Source organism: Notechis scutatus, chromosome 3 (assembly GCF_049901735.1).
Source record: "Notechis scutatus isolate UNSWTSFEM ecotype Mainland chromosome 3, rNotScu1.2, whole genome shotgun sequence".
NCBI classification, from domain to species: domain Eukaryota; kingdom Metazoa; phylum Chordata; class Lepidosauria; order Squamata; family Elapidae; genus Notechis; species Notechis scutatus.
The window spans coordinates 61,505,589-61,522,618 of record NC_142011.1 but is presented as its reverse complement, the minus strand read 5'-3'; the positions used below and the strand labels follow the sequence as shown (position 1 = coordinate 61,522,618).

The following is a 17,030-nucleotide window of genomic DNA, read 5'->3' as shown; positions in this document are numbered from 1 at the left end:
TGTAACAGCATTGCCAAAAAGGCATTAAGAGTTGTAAATCTAATCTTACAAAGCTTCTCTGGAAATATTGAATTGCTAACTAGGGCATACAAAACCTTTGCTAGACCAATATTTGAATACAGCTCATCTGTCTGGAATCCGCACTGTATATCAGACATTAATACAATTGAGTGAGTCCACAAGAAGAGTACTATACTCCTCTGCTCACAACAGAATACCCTATATCACCAGACTTGAAATTTTGGGCTTGGACAATCTTGAACTACACTGCCTACCATTGGACTTAAGCATAGTACACAAAATTATCTGCTACAATGTCCTACCAGTCAATGACTACTTCAGCTTCAAGCTTCAACAATACAAAAGCACACAATAGATACAAACTCAATGTTAACTGCTTCAAACTTGATTGCAGAAAGTACGACTTCAGCAACAGAGTGGTCAATGCCTGGAATGCACTATCTGACTCTGTTGTTACATCCTCTAACCCCCACTCCTTTAACCTCAAACTATCCACTATTGACCTCACCCCATTCCTAAGAGGTCTGTAAGGGGTGTGCATAAGTGCACCATCGTGCCTTCCGTCCCTGTCCTATTGTCCCCATTTAATCGTACCTATTTTCTATATTCTTACTCATGTTTATACTTATACCTATTATTTCGTAAGCGATTGACAAATAAATAAATAAATAAATAAAATAAATTGGTTGAACATATCCAAAAGGGGGAAGGTTAAGGAATGCCCCATTCCTTTCACCCATGGAATTGACTAAAGCAATAGCGCCTTCTCTAGGAAAATGGCAGTCTAAAAGTAAATACCTGTTCCTTCATACTAGTTACAACCTGCTAGCTGAAAGGGATGTAATACAATACATCCTTCACCGTGTTAAAGAATAGTGTTTTCTTTGATAAGTAAAGAAACTTTCTGAAAGATTATTTGATTGCCATGCATAATATACTTAAGGTTGGAGTGAACTCAGTAAGACATATTTCTGAATAGACATTATAGAATTATACGTTAAACATTGACATTGAATTTCAGCCTCTGTTTCACCTGCTTTTATAAATTCTCCTCCTGATTTTTTTATTTATACCTCTATTGTTTCAACTATAATTTCAAATACAATTTTGATGGCAGCTTCCCCCCGCCCTCCACTCAATCCAGAAATAAGCAGTGTCAGCATCCATATTGACTGTTCATTATGGATTCTTTTAGGTAATCATCCTTTCAAGAGAAAATTCCCATGATAGCATAACGCTTGATCTTGTCAATATCCATTATACAAGGCAACACGGCTCATTTATCAACATTCGTTTTGAATGAGTACCAGCAATATTTCAGCAAAGAGCTTTATTGAGTAATTTGAGTGGACAGCCCTTTGCTTATTTGCATTTGAAAAAAAAAAGATTGTTTGGGTGAAATGTGTTTAATCCTGGCATTATGCATATATATTTGTCTTCAGTACAAAAGTGTGCTTTGCAAATAATTAAGGTGAAAGTAAACCATTTCATCGCTGTAAATTCATACAACTCTCAGGAATAAATCTGCACACATTGAATATTTAATTAGTAGCAGGCTTGCAAGTTTCTATGGTGCTTTATAGGAAATAAGCTTGTGGACTCTGCTCTGGGAAATGTACATGGGAGGAAGACAAAAGACTAAAGAGATGGTTGTTAAAGCATAAATAGGAGAACAAAAGCAATTCCACACAACTCAGTTTAAATGCAATGGGGAAACATTTATGGAAGGTTATGTGGAAGACTTGGAGGGGCACTAGAAAGAGAGACTGTAGGCATTATAAAGAGACATTCATACTAGGAAGAGAATAGAAAAACCAGAGAAGTTTGACACCAGCAGATTGAGAAGCCACTTAGCCAGCCCCTCCACTGTTTTAGTGGTATAAATAAACAGCAAGGACAAACTTGAAATGCATGTGAGGAAAGAAAATAGCTCATATTGAACTATTGTCTGAATGAACAATAGTAACTATAGCAATATATGTGATACAAATCTGAATAAAGAGGGCAGAATGCAAAGAGTATTCATTTTGCCATTATCTAACGATATCCATTTTTTCTTTGCCATATCATATTCTTAGGCTTACGAAATTTGCCAGTCTTCTTATTGTGAATGTCTATGATTTTTTTTCTTCTCTGTTAGTGCTAATGAGTTACACTGATATATATTTTCAGTCTTCGCCATTGTGAAATGTGTTGGCTGACAAAGCAACCCTACTGTTTAGGTACAAATGCATATGAAATAATACACAGTCAATAATATATGCTTTAATTTATTTGTAACTTATTTCAGTGCGAATAAGAAAGGTTGATATAAAAGAGACTTGATTCAGAATTGATTATGTGTGTTATGAATTTATGTTTATGTCTTCTGGGATATAGTTGCACAATACAGAACAGAATTCTCCAGTCAGCAAATGTTGGCTGAGGAATATTGGGATTTGAAATCCACACAACTTAAAGTTGCCAAGTTTGAAAAACAATGATATAGAGGAATCTAGCTAAGAAATGTCCTTAATATATGCTCCTCCAAGCATACTTTATGATGTATGGGTTCCAATATAATGGCTAAATATAACACTAGTTTTAAAATCTTCATGACCTCTGGTAGTTAACAAAACAGTTTATTAAACATAAACTTGTTAAAACGATCAGCTATTTGTTGTCTCCATCATTATTTCATTGGTACTGTTGTTTTCTATTACAAAGATAAGAACCACCTTCGATATTTGGCCTCTAGAGAAAGAATTATTTATAGGCACAAAATAACAAGCTATATTTATACTTTTCTATAATAGATCCTACCTGAACCTAGGCCCATACATATTAAAACTTCATAGAGATAACTTTCTTTCTTTCTTTCTTTCTTTCTTTCTTTCTTTCTTTCTTTCTTTCTTTCTTTCTTTCTTTCTTTCTTTCTTTCTTTCTTTCTTTCTTTCTTTCTTTCTTTCTTTCTTTCTTTCTTTTTCCTTCTTTCCTTCCTTCCTTTATATCTTCTGTCTCTTTTTTCTTTTCTTTTCCAAGTTCATATATATATAAAACTTAAGGTAGCAAAGATAACCTTCCTCCTATTTTCCCCATAATAACAACCCTGTGAGGCGAGTTGGGCTGAGAGAGAGAGTGATTGGCCAGAAAGTTACCCAACCAGTTTTCATGCTTAAGGCAGAACTAGACATTCACAGTCTTTTGGTTTCTAGCCCGGTGCCTTAATTATTAGGCCAAATTGGCTCTTATTTTCTTTTCTCAAGTCTCATTAGCTTATTCTAATTTTGATCTAAGTTTAGATTTTGTATGTTATACTGACATCTTTGATGTGTGCATTTTTTTATTCAGTCCAAATGAGGATCCTTCTATCCACAAAAATATATTTGTATACAGAGATAGAATGGGAAACAGTTGTGTATAGAGAGTTTTTAGATGTCAGTGTGACACTAGCCAAAAATCTTTACTTGGCTGAAGTAGAATGTTAGGGTTTGTCCCATGCATTTGGATGCTAACATTTGTGATTGAAGAAGCTCTCTTACCCTTGTTCTGTGTCAAGATTGGCCCAGTGTCAGAAAGTCTATATCCAGAATTATTTGCTATTCTGAGGCACTGGTATAGTAATCATGAACACATGTCTGTCCCTTCCTTCCTTCCTTCCTTCCTTCCTTCCTTCCTTCCTTCCTTCCTTCCTTCCTTCCTCCCCCCCTCCCTCCCTTCCTTTCTTACTTCTCTCCCCCAAATAGATTATTCACATGGAGTCAACTGGTTCATTCTGTTTAACCCAGGGCAGAGGAATAACGGAAACATAGTTATTTTCTTTAATAGCATACTAATTGGCAGGGCAATTAATCTACTCATCTGTGAAAAGGATTATTGCAACAAGTAGTTCTATTTCCAGAAGTCACTCTCAGAAGTAACATTATACTGGTCTTCCAACTCTGTGACATGGTCCAATGCCTCTATAGTGGCATAGGTCAATTAGTGGACAAATTAAGCAATTATTATCCACTAATAACATCAATTGGCATCATTAGTTTTCCCATTTACCAGCAACTGTTATTTTAATACAAGGACCAACTAAAAAATTAAGGCAACTGCTTTATCATGCTATCTGTCTTCAAGCAAATTATATTAATTGGACTTGGCTTCCACCAAATATTTAACCTAGGTCTAAATGAAATACAAAATATGCTTCTTGCTGATTGCAGAAGATGTAAATTTTAGTTTGCGCTGATTTATGAACATAAACAACAACTTTCTCTAGCTTTTACACATGCAAAAATAACCATATTGTCTTACTGATTGTAGGTCACTATCTTTGCTCAACAGAAAAACATTAAAATAATTTTACTGATTGGCTGATTTTATGTGAAGTATTTGTGTACAATATAGATTTATAATGTGTGTGTACAATATAGATCTTCTATCTTGGTTTAGAATTGATCATGGACCGTTTGTTGTAAACATTTTAAGATGACATCTTCAGGGAAAGCTGCTGCATGGCCTGTTTTTCTTTTTAAACAATCATTATCAACATTTCTATTTCTCCCAGTTTTTACAATTGATTTCCTTTTTATTTTGGAATATTTTATCCTATAGTTTTTGGTTGCCCAGTTTATATTTGTTGGATGCTGTATTAACTTAACCACACTGATTTCAGTGGTTATGTTAGCATATCAAGATGGTTCTAATTGAGGTCAATATTTTATATATTTTTTAAAATAATGTATTTCAAAATGGCTTAAAATTAGACTGGACTAATATCATTTTGGATGATACCTAATAGATTCTCAAGCTAGTCCTTTTTTAAAAAAAATTAGCATAGCAAGAAATCTCCCTTCCCAAATTATAATTGTGGAAACAAATAAAGGAAAATCATATACTGTAGGATACAAATTCTAAACATGTGCAGGTCATTCAAAATCCATCATTTCCAATTTACTGCTTATTTTGGTGCATCAGTTTTTCAGTGCAGCGGTTTTTCTTAGTCTCTGTTTGAATGTTAGGGTTCTAGTAAAAAAAACAACAACAATAGACCTGCTGAGTCTGAAGTCTGCCTATACTAATTATAAGGCTGTGGTAAAAGAAAGACTTTTTGTGAATTCTATTTTTTGTTCTGAGAAACAGTCATGAACATTGTTATTAGCAAGACAGGAAAGTTAGAAAAAAAAATTCTGTAAAATGCAGTAAAAATAAAAGGAGAGTGTATGAGAGACAATGTGGCATTGTGGTTAGACATCAGACTAGAAACCAGGAAACTCTGAGTTCTAGTTCTGCCTTCTAGGCCTACCCATCAGCAGTGGGCCAGTTACTTTCTCTTTAGGCCTAGAAGGAGGCAATCACAAATCTTTTCTGAAAAACCTCTCCAAGAAAACTACAGGGATTTGTCCAGGACCAGACACATAAGAAAAAAAATGTGGCTATAGTTCTTAACACAGATTGGAAGTAAATATATGTAAGAATTTTAATAAAGGAGAATATTTGTAGCTCAGGGTTAAAATGAGGAGTCCTTGGTTCTTTCTGAGCTTGGTTGTTTTCTTGCAGACATTTAGTTACCCTACCTAAGTAACAACATCAGTGCTAATAAAGGAGGGCTGTTTACTGTCAGTTTATATTCTGGTGACTTGATTGTCTATGTGGGGTGAGGGTGTTTAGAGGTGGTTGGTTGGGCTGTTTACTGATGGCTCTTTGGCAGTTTTTTGATTGGGGTATTGTTTACTTGATTGTTGGTCTGAAGTTAATTTTGGAGTTAATCTACATTGATCTGGGTGCTGATCAATGGTGGTATTCAGCAGGTTCTGACCAGTTCTGGAGAACCGGTAGCAGAAATTTTGAGTAGTTCGGAAAACCGGCATATACCACCTCTGACTGGAGATTTTACAATATCCTTCCCCTGTCACGCCCACCAAGCCACGCCCACAGAACCAGTAGCAAAAAAGTTTGAATCCCACCACTTGTGCTGATGGAGCAGAGCTGGAGTCTTTTTGTTCTCTTTTGGGTTTGTTGATGGTCTCTTTTGCATAGTCCATAGATGTTGTTAATGTCTATGTGTCTATTGATGGCTGATTTATCAGAATGCCAGGCTTCTAGAAATTCCTTGACATTTTTGGATTTGGCCTGGTCTAGGATTGTCATATTTTCCCAATTGAAACTATGGTTAAAAATGTTGGGAAATATGTTGTGAAATTAAAGAATTTTTGTCAGGGCTTCTGACTGCCAGTTGGTTTTCATGGATGCATTCTTTCCATATGTGTTGTCAAAAACTAAAATAAAATAAAAAGCACCTTGTGTCTCACATGGGTTGTGTTAAGTAATAGGTCAAATGTAGTTATGGTTTGTTGAATAAGCATAGTATGATATAAGTTATTATTTACAAATCATCATGCCTGATGTCACATGATGCTGAGCTAAAATCAAAGAAACCACATCCTAGTTTATGACTGAGGCATCAGGCCCACAAAAGTTGTTATGGAGTTACATCTATGGAGTTAATAAGCTCATTTTGTGCTCATTATGCCCATATTTGTCAGCTTTGCAAGAGTGAGACTTTCAATCTTTTTCACTGCCATGTTCTGCCAAAGGGTCTTTGAATTTGCTATCATACAACCCAGATTAATTTAGCTCCAACTTTTGGTTATTCGGGTTTTCTCCCGTGTAAGATTGGAAGTATCTAGGCAACGTTTCGATGAAGTCTCATTCATCATCTTCAGGCTTCTGTCTTCAGCTCTGTGCTTTCAGAGTGATGTGAGCTTGCAGCTGCTTCTTCCTTTTAACTGCTAGTGGGGGTGTGACTTGATTGGGTGGGGGCTTGGCTGTGTTCTGATTGGGTGGGGGTGTGTTCTCATTGGTTGGGGGTTTGGCTGTGTTCTGATTGGTTGGGGGTTGGCGATGTTCTGATTGGCTGGAGGTGTGTTCTGTTCAGGTGGGGGCTTGGTTGTGCTCAGGTTGGTCTTAGTTATTGGGGGATTTGAGCTGGTGAGCTGTGATCTTGCTGTTTGGCTTCGAGTTCGTGGTCGTGCTGCATCTTCATGGTGGGGGTCAGTTCGCTTCATGTATGGCTCAGAGGGGTTTGAAGTGGGTAGTGATGCAGCTGCAGTGCGGCTTCTGGTCTGTGGTCGTGTCTCATCTTCTGTGTGGGTGTGAGTCTGCTTTTTACGTGGAAGTGTGGTGGTGGCATCTTGTGTGGCCCTCGTGGGTGTGGGTCTGGTGTCATTCATCATGTTAGGTACTGTCTGTTCATGAGGGCAGGTTTCAAATGGCTGGTAAACGGGAGGTGTCATCTCTTTTATTCATGCTGTGTGGGCGTTTTTTCTATCTCTATGGCTTCTCTGATTATTCTGTTGTTGAAGTGTTCGGTTTTGGCGATAGTTCTGGTATTTTTAAAGTCAATCTCATGTCCTGTGGCTTTGAGGTGTTGGACCAGGGAAGAGGTCGGTTCTTCTTTTTGATTGAGTTCTTATGTTCTTCAACGCATGCACTTATTCTTCTGTTAGTTTGTCCAATGTATGTGGTGGGGCAGGCGGTGCAAGGGATTTCGTATACTCCTTGGTTTTCTAACTCGATTTTGTCTTTAGGGTTTCTTAGGATGGTGGATATTTTTCTGTTTGTGCAGAATGCTGTTTTAATGTTGTGTTTTTGGATGATCTTGCTGATTTTGTCTGTAGTGCCTTTTATATATGGGAGGAGGGCTTTGCCGTTCTCTTGTTCTCTGTCTTGGATTTTGGTTGGGGTTTCTTTTTGGATTAGGTGGGTAATCTTCTTTCTTTGGAATCCATTGGCTGTGAGTACGTTGGTGAGAGTGTTTAGTTCGGTTTTTAGGTGTTGTTCATCAGCTAAGCATTTTGTTCTGGAGATGAGTGTCTCAGCTACGGAATTGATCTGTGCTGGGTGGTGGTGTGAGAGTGCATGTAGATAGCGGTTTGTATGTGTTTTCTTCTGGTAGATGGTGTGTCCTAGGAGCCATTGGGTTTTTGTATACCAAGACATCTAGGAAGGGAAGTTGATTGTTAGCTTCTGTTTCCATGGTGAATTGTATTTTGGGGTGTAGGCTGTTGAGGTGTGTAAGGAAGTTGTTCAGTTTTTCTTTCCCGTGTGGCCAGATTATGAAGGTGTCATCTACGTATCTGAGCCAGAGTTTGGGTTTGTGGTCATATTTTTCTAGAGCTTGTGTTTCAAAGTGTTCCATGTAGAGGTTTGCGATGACAGGTGAGAGGGTGATCCCATGGGTGCTCCTTCTATTTGTTTGTATTTTTGTCCGTTGTAGGTGAAGTATGTATTGGATAGACAGTGGTTGGTCAGATCTAGGATGTGCTGGGGAGGGTTGTATTTGTTTTGGATGGCTGTCAAGGCTTCTTTTATTAGCACTTGGGTGAAGAGGGATATGACATCGAAGCTCACTAGTAGGTCGCTGGGTTGTAAGTTTTGTTTCTTTATGATCTCGATGAACTGGAATGAGTTTCTTACATGTGAGTTGATGGATTCTGCATAGGGCTGTAGTTGTTTGGCGAGAAATTTGGCTAGGTTTTGTAGAGGTGAGCCTATGGAGCTGACTATTGGTCTAAGTGGAGTTCCTTCTTTGTGTATCTTGGGAGACCATAAAGCTTAGGGCATCTGGATGATTTCTCTCTGGGTATGATTCTTTGCTGGATTTCTTCACTGATGGGGGAGGCTTTTATTTTGGATCTGGTGGTTTTTCTAGGTAGGTGGTGGGGTCTGTCTTTAGGGGTTTGTATGTGGGGTCTAGGAGTAGGTTGGTTAACTTGGTTTGGTAGTCAGATGTGTTCATAACCACTGTCGCGTTGCCCTTGTCTGCTGGTAGGATTATTATGCTGGTGTCTTCTTTCAGGTTACGTAGTGCAGTTTGATCTTCTTTGGATAAGTTGCTTTTGGGTGGTTTGCTAGTGCAGAGGATGTTGGTGATTTCGAGTCTGATTCTATTAGCATCATCAGGGTTGGTTTTGGTCAGGCTGGTTTCAACTCCGCATATGATGGTTTCTGTGGGGATGTGTTTGGGAGCGACAGCAAAGTTGAATCCTTTTGAAAGGACCTTGGTTTTGGCTTGGTGAGGATCTTGTCTGAGATGTTGTGCACTGTTTGTTTCATGTGTGGCTGTGAGGGGGGAGGAGTTGGTTTCTGGCGTTGTTGTAGTTTTCTGAGTTTGTTGGTGTGTGTGTCTGTCTTGAGGGTGGTCTGTGTTTCGGCTCTCCAGACAGCGAGTTGTTTGGATTTGTCCCAAAGTAAGGGGTGAATCTTGTTGCTGAGTCTGAGGTGAAGTGTGAGGAGATCTTTGTTGATTTGGTCTAGGAGAAATCTTTTTGTGTGAAGTTCATTTCTAATTAGGGCCAATTCTGTTCTTTTTAGGATGCGTTTGGTGGCTGCTGTGTTGGTGTGGAATTTCAATTGGAAGCTTGTGGAATTAAATTTTGATCTCGGCAGTTGCATAGAATGCGAGGTCACATAAAATGGAAGCTCTTTGGACTTCAAGTTTTTCATAAGTCCTGGTCAGATGGTGGGTTTCCTCCCCATAGAGGTGCAATATTTGTTTTCTGAGGTTCTCGTGGGTATTTGTATGTGGATCTTTGGTTATTCGGGTTTCTCCCGCGTAAGATTGGAAGTATCTGAGGCAACGCTTTCGATGAAGTGTCATTCATCATCTTCAGGCTTCTGTCTTCAGCTCTGTGCTTCTCAGAGTGATGTGAGCTTGCAGCTGCTTCTTCCTTTTAACTGCTAGTGGGGTGTGACTTGATTGGGTGGGGGTTTGGCTGTGTTCTGATTGGTTGGGGGTTGGCGATGTTCTGATTGGCTGGAGGTGTGTTCTGTTCAGGTGGGGGCTTGGTTGTGCTCAGGTTGGTCTTAGTTCCTGGGGATTTGAGCTAGTGAGCTGTGATCTTGCTGTTTGGCTTCGAGTTCGTGGTGGTGCTGCATCTTCATGGTGGGGGTCAGTTCGCTTCATGTATGGCTCAGAGGGGTTTGAAGTGGGTAGTGATGCAGCTGCAGTGCGGCTTCTGGTCTGTGGTCGTGTCTCATCTTCTGTGTGGGTGTGAGTCTGCTTTTTACGTGGAAGTGTGGTGGTGGCATCTTGTGTGGCCTCGTGGGTGTGGGTCTGGTGTCATTCATCATGTTAGGTACTCGTCTGTTCATGAGGGCGGGTTTCCAAATGGCTGGTAGCGGGAGGTGTCATCTCGTTTATTCATGCTGTGTGGGCGTTTTCTATCTCTATGGCTTCTCTGATTATTCTGTTGTTGAAGTGTTCGGTTTTGCGCGATAGTTCTGGTATTTTTAAAGTCAATCTCATGTCCTGTGGCTTTGAGGTGTTGGACCAGGGAAGAGGTCGGTTCTTCTTTTTGATTGAGTTCTTATGTTCTTCAACGCGTGCACTTATTCTTCTGTTAGTTTGTCCAATGTATGTGGTGGGGCAGGCGGTGCAAGGGATTTCATATACTCCTTGGTTTTCTAACACGATTTTGTCTTTAGGGTTTCTTAGGATGGTGGATATTTTTCTGTTTGTGCAGAATGCTAAACACACCTCCAGCCAATCAGAACATGGCCAACCCCCACAACCAATGAGAATACACCCCCACCCAATCAGAACACAGCCAAGCCCCCACCCAATCAAGTCACACCCCCACTAGCAGTTAAAAGGAAGAAGCAGCTGCAAGCTCACATCACTCTGAGAAGCACAGAGCTGAAGACAGAAGCCTGAAGATGATGAATGAGACTTCATCGAAACGCTGCCTAGATACTTCCAATCTTACGCGAGAGAAAACCCGAATAACCAAAGATCCACATACAAACACCAGAAACCTCTGAAAACAAATTATATATATATATATATATATATATATATATATATATATATATATATATATATATATGTGTGTGTGTGTGTGTGTGTGTGTGTGTGTGTGTGTGTGTGTGTGTGTGTGTATGTATGTGTATGTGTGTGTATATATATATATATATATCCACGTCATTATAGTTGTGCTTTTAAAGTTGTAGCAACGTTTCAGCAGAATCTCATCTGACATCATCAGGCTTCTGTATTGTGTCCGTCTGTGAGTCAGACTTTTACAGTGGTTTCAGATTTAAATTTGGGGCAGCCTATTGCTGTGCCAGAATGGTTTTTTCTTCATCCTGATTGGTTGGGAGTCTTGGTCTGTGTTTATTGGTCTCGGAGTTTGCTGTGTTCTGCTTGATTGGTGTCTCTAATATCTTCTGTCTTTTTTTGGCTCTTTTTGTATCTTGATTAGCTGGCAGCATTGTGTTACTTTATTGGAGGCCTTTAGTGCAGCTTGGCTTCGGGTAAATGGACGGCTATCATTAGTTAGGAAGCTGGGTTTCATCTGGGTGCCTGGTTGGGATGTGTTTGAGCTGGAGGTATCAGGGGGGATCTGTTTGTGCCCAGGTGTTTGCCTGGCTTGTGGTGTGGAGATTTTTTTGTTTGTGAGTGCAGGCTTCCAAATGATTGACAGCCTGGTGGAAATATATATATATCCATTTAGATATACCCATTTTTTCATCCTTAATCTTTTTCACTCTGATTTTAAAATTATTAATGTAATGGAACTTCCTTTATTTTTTCTTCCAGAAGTGTACATTCTGCATAGTAATATCATTAAGGAAATTAGGCTAATCATATTTAAACTTATATTCAATATATTTCCAAAATCTAGCAATATGTTTATTGATGGATATAAAATTGATAGACAAGTTCAACTTCTGCATAAATGTTACCTTCTACTGGTCTTCAAAATATTCCAGGTAGCATCTATGAGATTACATTGTTGTATTGACTCGTGAAACTTCTGATATAAATTTGGCAAAAAGAAAGCTGCAGACACTGTGCACATTTGTGAGCTACATTGGTGAGAAGAGTCAATTGCCTTGATCCAAGGCAGGGTTATCAAAAAATCTAATACCTTTCCCTTTTTCAAAATTTGTTAAAGGGTCCAATAAGCACAAACTATTTTTGATGAATTATGTTCATTTTTAAATTATAAGAAGTGCATTTTATGTTTCTTAGCAGCTAGACTCACTGATTCTCCAAAATTGGATATTCCAATTCTTCATTCCAAAATCCAGCTGTTTAGTTGTATAATAGCTTTCATTTTACTTTTTAATCATTGCTACATGGGTGCACTGGCTCCTTGTAGACTTCTAGGTGAAATTCAAAGTGCTTGTTGGTGTTTTTAAAGCTTGTCACTGTGATTTCAGTTCAACTCTCCAGATCTGTGGGTGAGTGTGCGCGCACGTGCATGTTATGGGTCCTCTCAGTAAGACAATGTCATATGATGGGATGTCATCAGTGTGTCTGCTTAGTGCAACAGCTTCCCTCCTAAGATTTGGGTTACTTTAACCCTATTGTTCTTTCAGAAGACCCTAGATCTGGCTTGGGTCTGTCAAGATCATCTTCTTTATTCTCTACTGATAACCATATAAATGGGATAAACAAACAAGCAAACAAACAGATCTTACAGCATTGAATTGTTGGGTTCTATTCAAGTGAATACACACGTCTTATGGATCTTAAAATTACAGGTACTTTGGATGCTGCTAGTGTTGCCAGCCATAATGTTTAATTAGTATCTGTTTTATTTGTATATATTGCCAAGGGAATAATGCAGGTTAATCACATACAACTTCTCCAAATTTTTAAAACAAGTATTTTAAAAAAAGAAACTGATTAAAAGTGTTGATCCCTTGCTTAGCTTAAGTATTCCAGCAAAATGACCTTCCTGCTATTTTCAAATTTGATTCCATTTATCATGTGATTCACGATCAAAACATCAATACATAACTGCTTATCTATTAATAATCAAATATGCCTGGCAGCTTTCAAGACAGGAAATGCAGATTTGCCAAGGTGTAACACACACTTCATCTAAAAATTGGCCCCAGGAAGAGAATATTCATGGAAGCTTCATTCCAAAATAATATACTCTAGATGTCGAAATGAAAGCCAAATGTTATTGAAATAAACATGAACATGTTGAAAATGTAGTAAAGTTTAATATTAGGTAGCCAGTTAGGCCAACAATATTTAGGGAGGTTTACTTTGCTATAAAAAAATCTTATTAATTTATAAATTTGAATAAAATAAATATAGGAATTCCTCTTAAAATATATATTAATCTTGCACTATGCATTTTGATAAAATTAAACTTACCCAAATTTTAATGAAAAGTATATTTACTAAATTTGTCTGTACATTTAGATTCGAGTTTTATGATATATGATATATGGTATATGATATGATATATATACAATTTCTTACAATAATTTACCTGTACAGCAGCTCCTAAAGGCAACACATTAGACTTTTTCCAGGTAATAGCAAAACTGTATTACTCCAATGCAGATTGGTAATGACATTGCATAATCATCAAGGGGTGACATAAAATTAGCAGCAGATAAGGAAAAATTATATTTAGCATTAAGTGCTACCACATCCTTAATATCTTGAGGCTGTCTAACAGAAGGCATCACTGTTTCAATATTCAAATTGAAGATTAAAGGAGACAGGGGCAACTTTGCTCGGTGTGATATGATATAACCTGATAGGTTGAGAGATAAATCCACCCATAATGTCACCTGTTTGACATGGAGAAGAACTTAATTGGTGAAGAACTTAACTTCACCAGTTACTACTTACTTTGCATCAGTGGTAAGAAATGAACTGTTAAAGTGTATGGAAACTATGTTTTATATTTAATTGGTATAAACATTGTGCAGGCATAACCTTTTTGATCAATTTATGATACTGAATCAGTTTGACAGATTAGTTCATTGAACTGAATGTTTCCAACTGGATTCAGACACCATGTATGTGCACCTGAGCTTTAATGATCTGGATCAATCTAAATCCAATCAGGTTCAATTTGGAGATTTAACCTAAATTGGTTCAGACAACTGAATTAAAAGAGACTGATTTTTCCAATTGATTTTCTGAATCCATTCAGATGTTTGAACTGAATTAGACCCAATTTGCACATCTTTAATACAAATAGCTAGAAATTGCCTTTTTGGTTTTATAATATCTAGTAAACTATTACAATGGAATTCAATATAATTAGAAAAATATACATTATTTTTGTATTTATAAAGAAAAATTAATATACTTTTCCCCCTAGGTATCATTGATTTTCTTGTGAGTCCACATCCAATTGCCAAAGTACTGCGGGATCATTTGGTCTTCAAGATCGCTCCTATGCTTAATCCAGATGGAGTTTATCTTGGCAATTACAGGTATGAATATGCAGTATAGAATGATTGATATACTTGGTTAACTTCTTTGTTAACTTCTAGAACAGTTATTTGCAGTGCCAGAAAACAGGAAAAGAGGGTTTTAAAAGACTGAAATAAGAAAATACCAGATCAAGTCTATAAAGCTAACCAATTAAGTTATATTTACATATTTTGAATATAAGATTTTTTTAGTTCGTCTCATCATCATTCCATTTAAAGAACTGTAAAACATAGTCATGATTTCTTCACATTGTCCTCATCATCTGCAGATCTTAAACATCTACAGCTAGGTGAGCCTAGATACTGCAGAGAGCATCTTCAGCCAATCTGTGTTTAATCCAAGCTAGGCAGTAGCTAAGTAAAGAGAATTTTAGCTATACAGTACAGGTAGTCCTCGACTTACAATCACAATTGAGCGCAAAATTTCTGTTGTTAATTGAGACATTTGTTAAGTGAGTTTAGCCCCATTTTAGGACCTTGCTTTCCACAGTTATTAATCACTGTGTTAACTTTTTAACTGACAAACTCAGTCAAAGCAAGCACGTCTGAGATGATCCAATCTCATAATGCAAAACTTTATTTATTACATCATATAAAGTATAGATTCCACCCCCATCCATTAGACCAGGTTATATTGTCCAATTGAATCTCATTGTATTGCTATGAGAAAAAGCCTTAGCTCTGGCAAACAGCTGCCGAAAAACAGTTTCCTTGGTTCTCACAGCTGTTTTCTTGATGTCTGGAGCCATCTCCCCTTTCCTTCCACCCTGGTTCATTGGCAAGCTGAGAAGTGATATTGGTTGCAACAGCAAAAAGGCACTTCGAACTTTGACACACTGCAGTTATTAAGTTAGCAACACAGTTGTTAAGTGAATCTGGTTTCCCCATTGTTTTTGCTTGTCTAAAGTTTACAAAAGTTGCTTACGTAACCCTGGGACACTGCAACCATCATAAATGTAAACCAGTTGCTAGTGTCTGAATTGTGATCATATGATCATGGGGATGCTACAAAGGGCATAAGTATGAAAAATGGTCACGTCACTTTTTTTAGTTCTGTTGTAACTTTGAACAGTCACTAAATGAACTGTTGTAAATTGAGGACGACTTGTAGTTACCCTTTCCGAAATGCTTACAAACACAGAATGAAATTGTGAGAATGCAAGTTTCATCTGTCTCTAAAATTAGACATAAAAGATACAAATCAAATTCCCAAAGATGGAGGGAGGCCAGCAGTTTGGGAAATTTGTGTCATAACAATACTAATATTATATATATAATAATATAATGTGATCAATGAGGTGAATGATGTCAATAGGTTGGGGAAAAAAAGTGTCAGAAAATGTTTTTCTCATATATTTCTACCCTGTGTTTTTTCCTTATTCTTGCTAGTCATCCTTTGCTCAGTTTTAATTTTTCTTAATTGAGTCAAAATGGCATTCTATATATTTCCCTTATTTACCTTTCTATAAGAGTGAAATGACTGCTACTAAAATGTTCAGTCATTTTTACACTGCAAGCTTTTAAGAAATTGGGGCATGGTTAAGCATGTCACGTGCATGTTAAGCATGTTAAGCGTGGTTAAGCATGTCACCACAGACAATACTGCTACCCTTCAAAAAGACCTCGACTATGTATCAGAATGGTCAAACAAATGGCAACTTCAAATCTCAACAAATAAATGCTCTGTCTTACATATAGGCAAAAAAAAAATCAGAAAATAAAATACCGGCTGAATATTCAAGACCTTGTTGATGATCCAAACTCTGTCAAGGATCTTGGAGTACTCATCTCAAATGATCTAAGTGCTAGAGCCCACTGTAACTACATAGCCAAAAAGGCATTAAGAGTTGTTAATCTAATCTTATGTAGCTTTTTTTCTGGTAATATTACACTACTAACTAGAGCATATAAAACATTTGCTAGACCAATACTTGAATACAGCTCATCAGTCTGGAACACACATTACGTATCTGATATTAACACAGTTGAGAAAGTCCAGAAATATTTCACAAGAAGAGTTCTCCATTCCTCTACTCGTTGCAAAATATCTTATGCCACCAGACTTGAAATTCTAGAACTAGAAAACCTTGAATTACGCCGTCTTCGGTCTGATTTAAGCATGGTATATAAAATCATACATTGCAATGTCCTACCTGTCAATGAATACTTCAGCTTCAACCATAACAATACAAGAGCAAACAATAGATACCAACTCAAGGTTTATTGCACCAAACTTGATTGCAGGAAATACGACTTCAGCAACAGAGTGGTCAATGTCTGGAATACTCTACCTGACTCTGTGGTTTCTTCCCCAAACCCCAAAAACTTTAACGTTAGACTTTCTACTATTGACCTCACCCCTTTCCTAAGAGGTCTGTAGGGGGCGTGCATAAGCGCACCAATGTGCCTACCGTCCCTGTCCTATTGTTTCTTTTATTTTTCTTATATGTATCCATGTATTCATAACTATGTTTTTACTTATACCTATTATCTTGTAAGCAATTGACATGTCTTCATTATTTGATATCACGTGACTCAGATTACTGAGAGCTTGGTAATTTGGCTGAAGATTTACATAAGCAACTTTTCTGAGATAGCATAGTCAGATATAAATTCTCTCTGCATATTACTTGATCTACCACTGTTTATTTTACATTTAAGTGCCCGATTAACATTGCATGGTTAAGTTAAAGTGAATGGATAAACTCGCCAAAATGTAAAATCTAGAAACTCTTGTGAAGCGCTGAACTTTTGAAAGATAGTAAACTATACACTAAAGGCAA

At 37.5% G+C, this 17,030-nt stretch overlaps 1 protein-coding gene across 1 annotated transcript in view; it reads left to right on the top strand.

The window, feature by feature from the left end:
* The window catches only part of BEND5 (BEN domain containing 5), a 904,791-nt gene that overhangs the window by 706,592 nt on the left and 181,169 nt on the right, over window positions 1-17,030 (top strand). Inside the window, exon 8 of the mRNA XM_087960250.1 lies at window positions 14,133-14,247. Within this exon, the coding sequence (XP_087816376.1) occupies window positions 14,133-14,247 (115 nt within the window). The remainder of the gene's footprint in view (window positions 1-14,132; window positions 14,248-17,030) is intronic.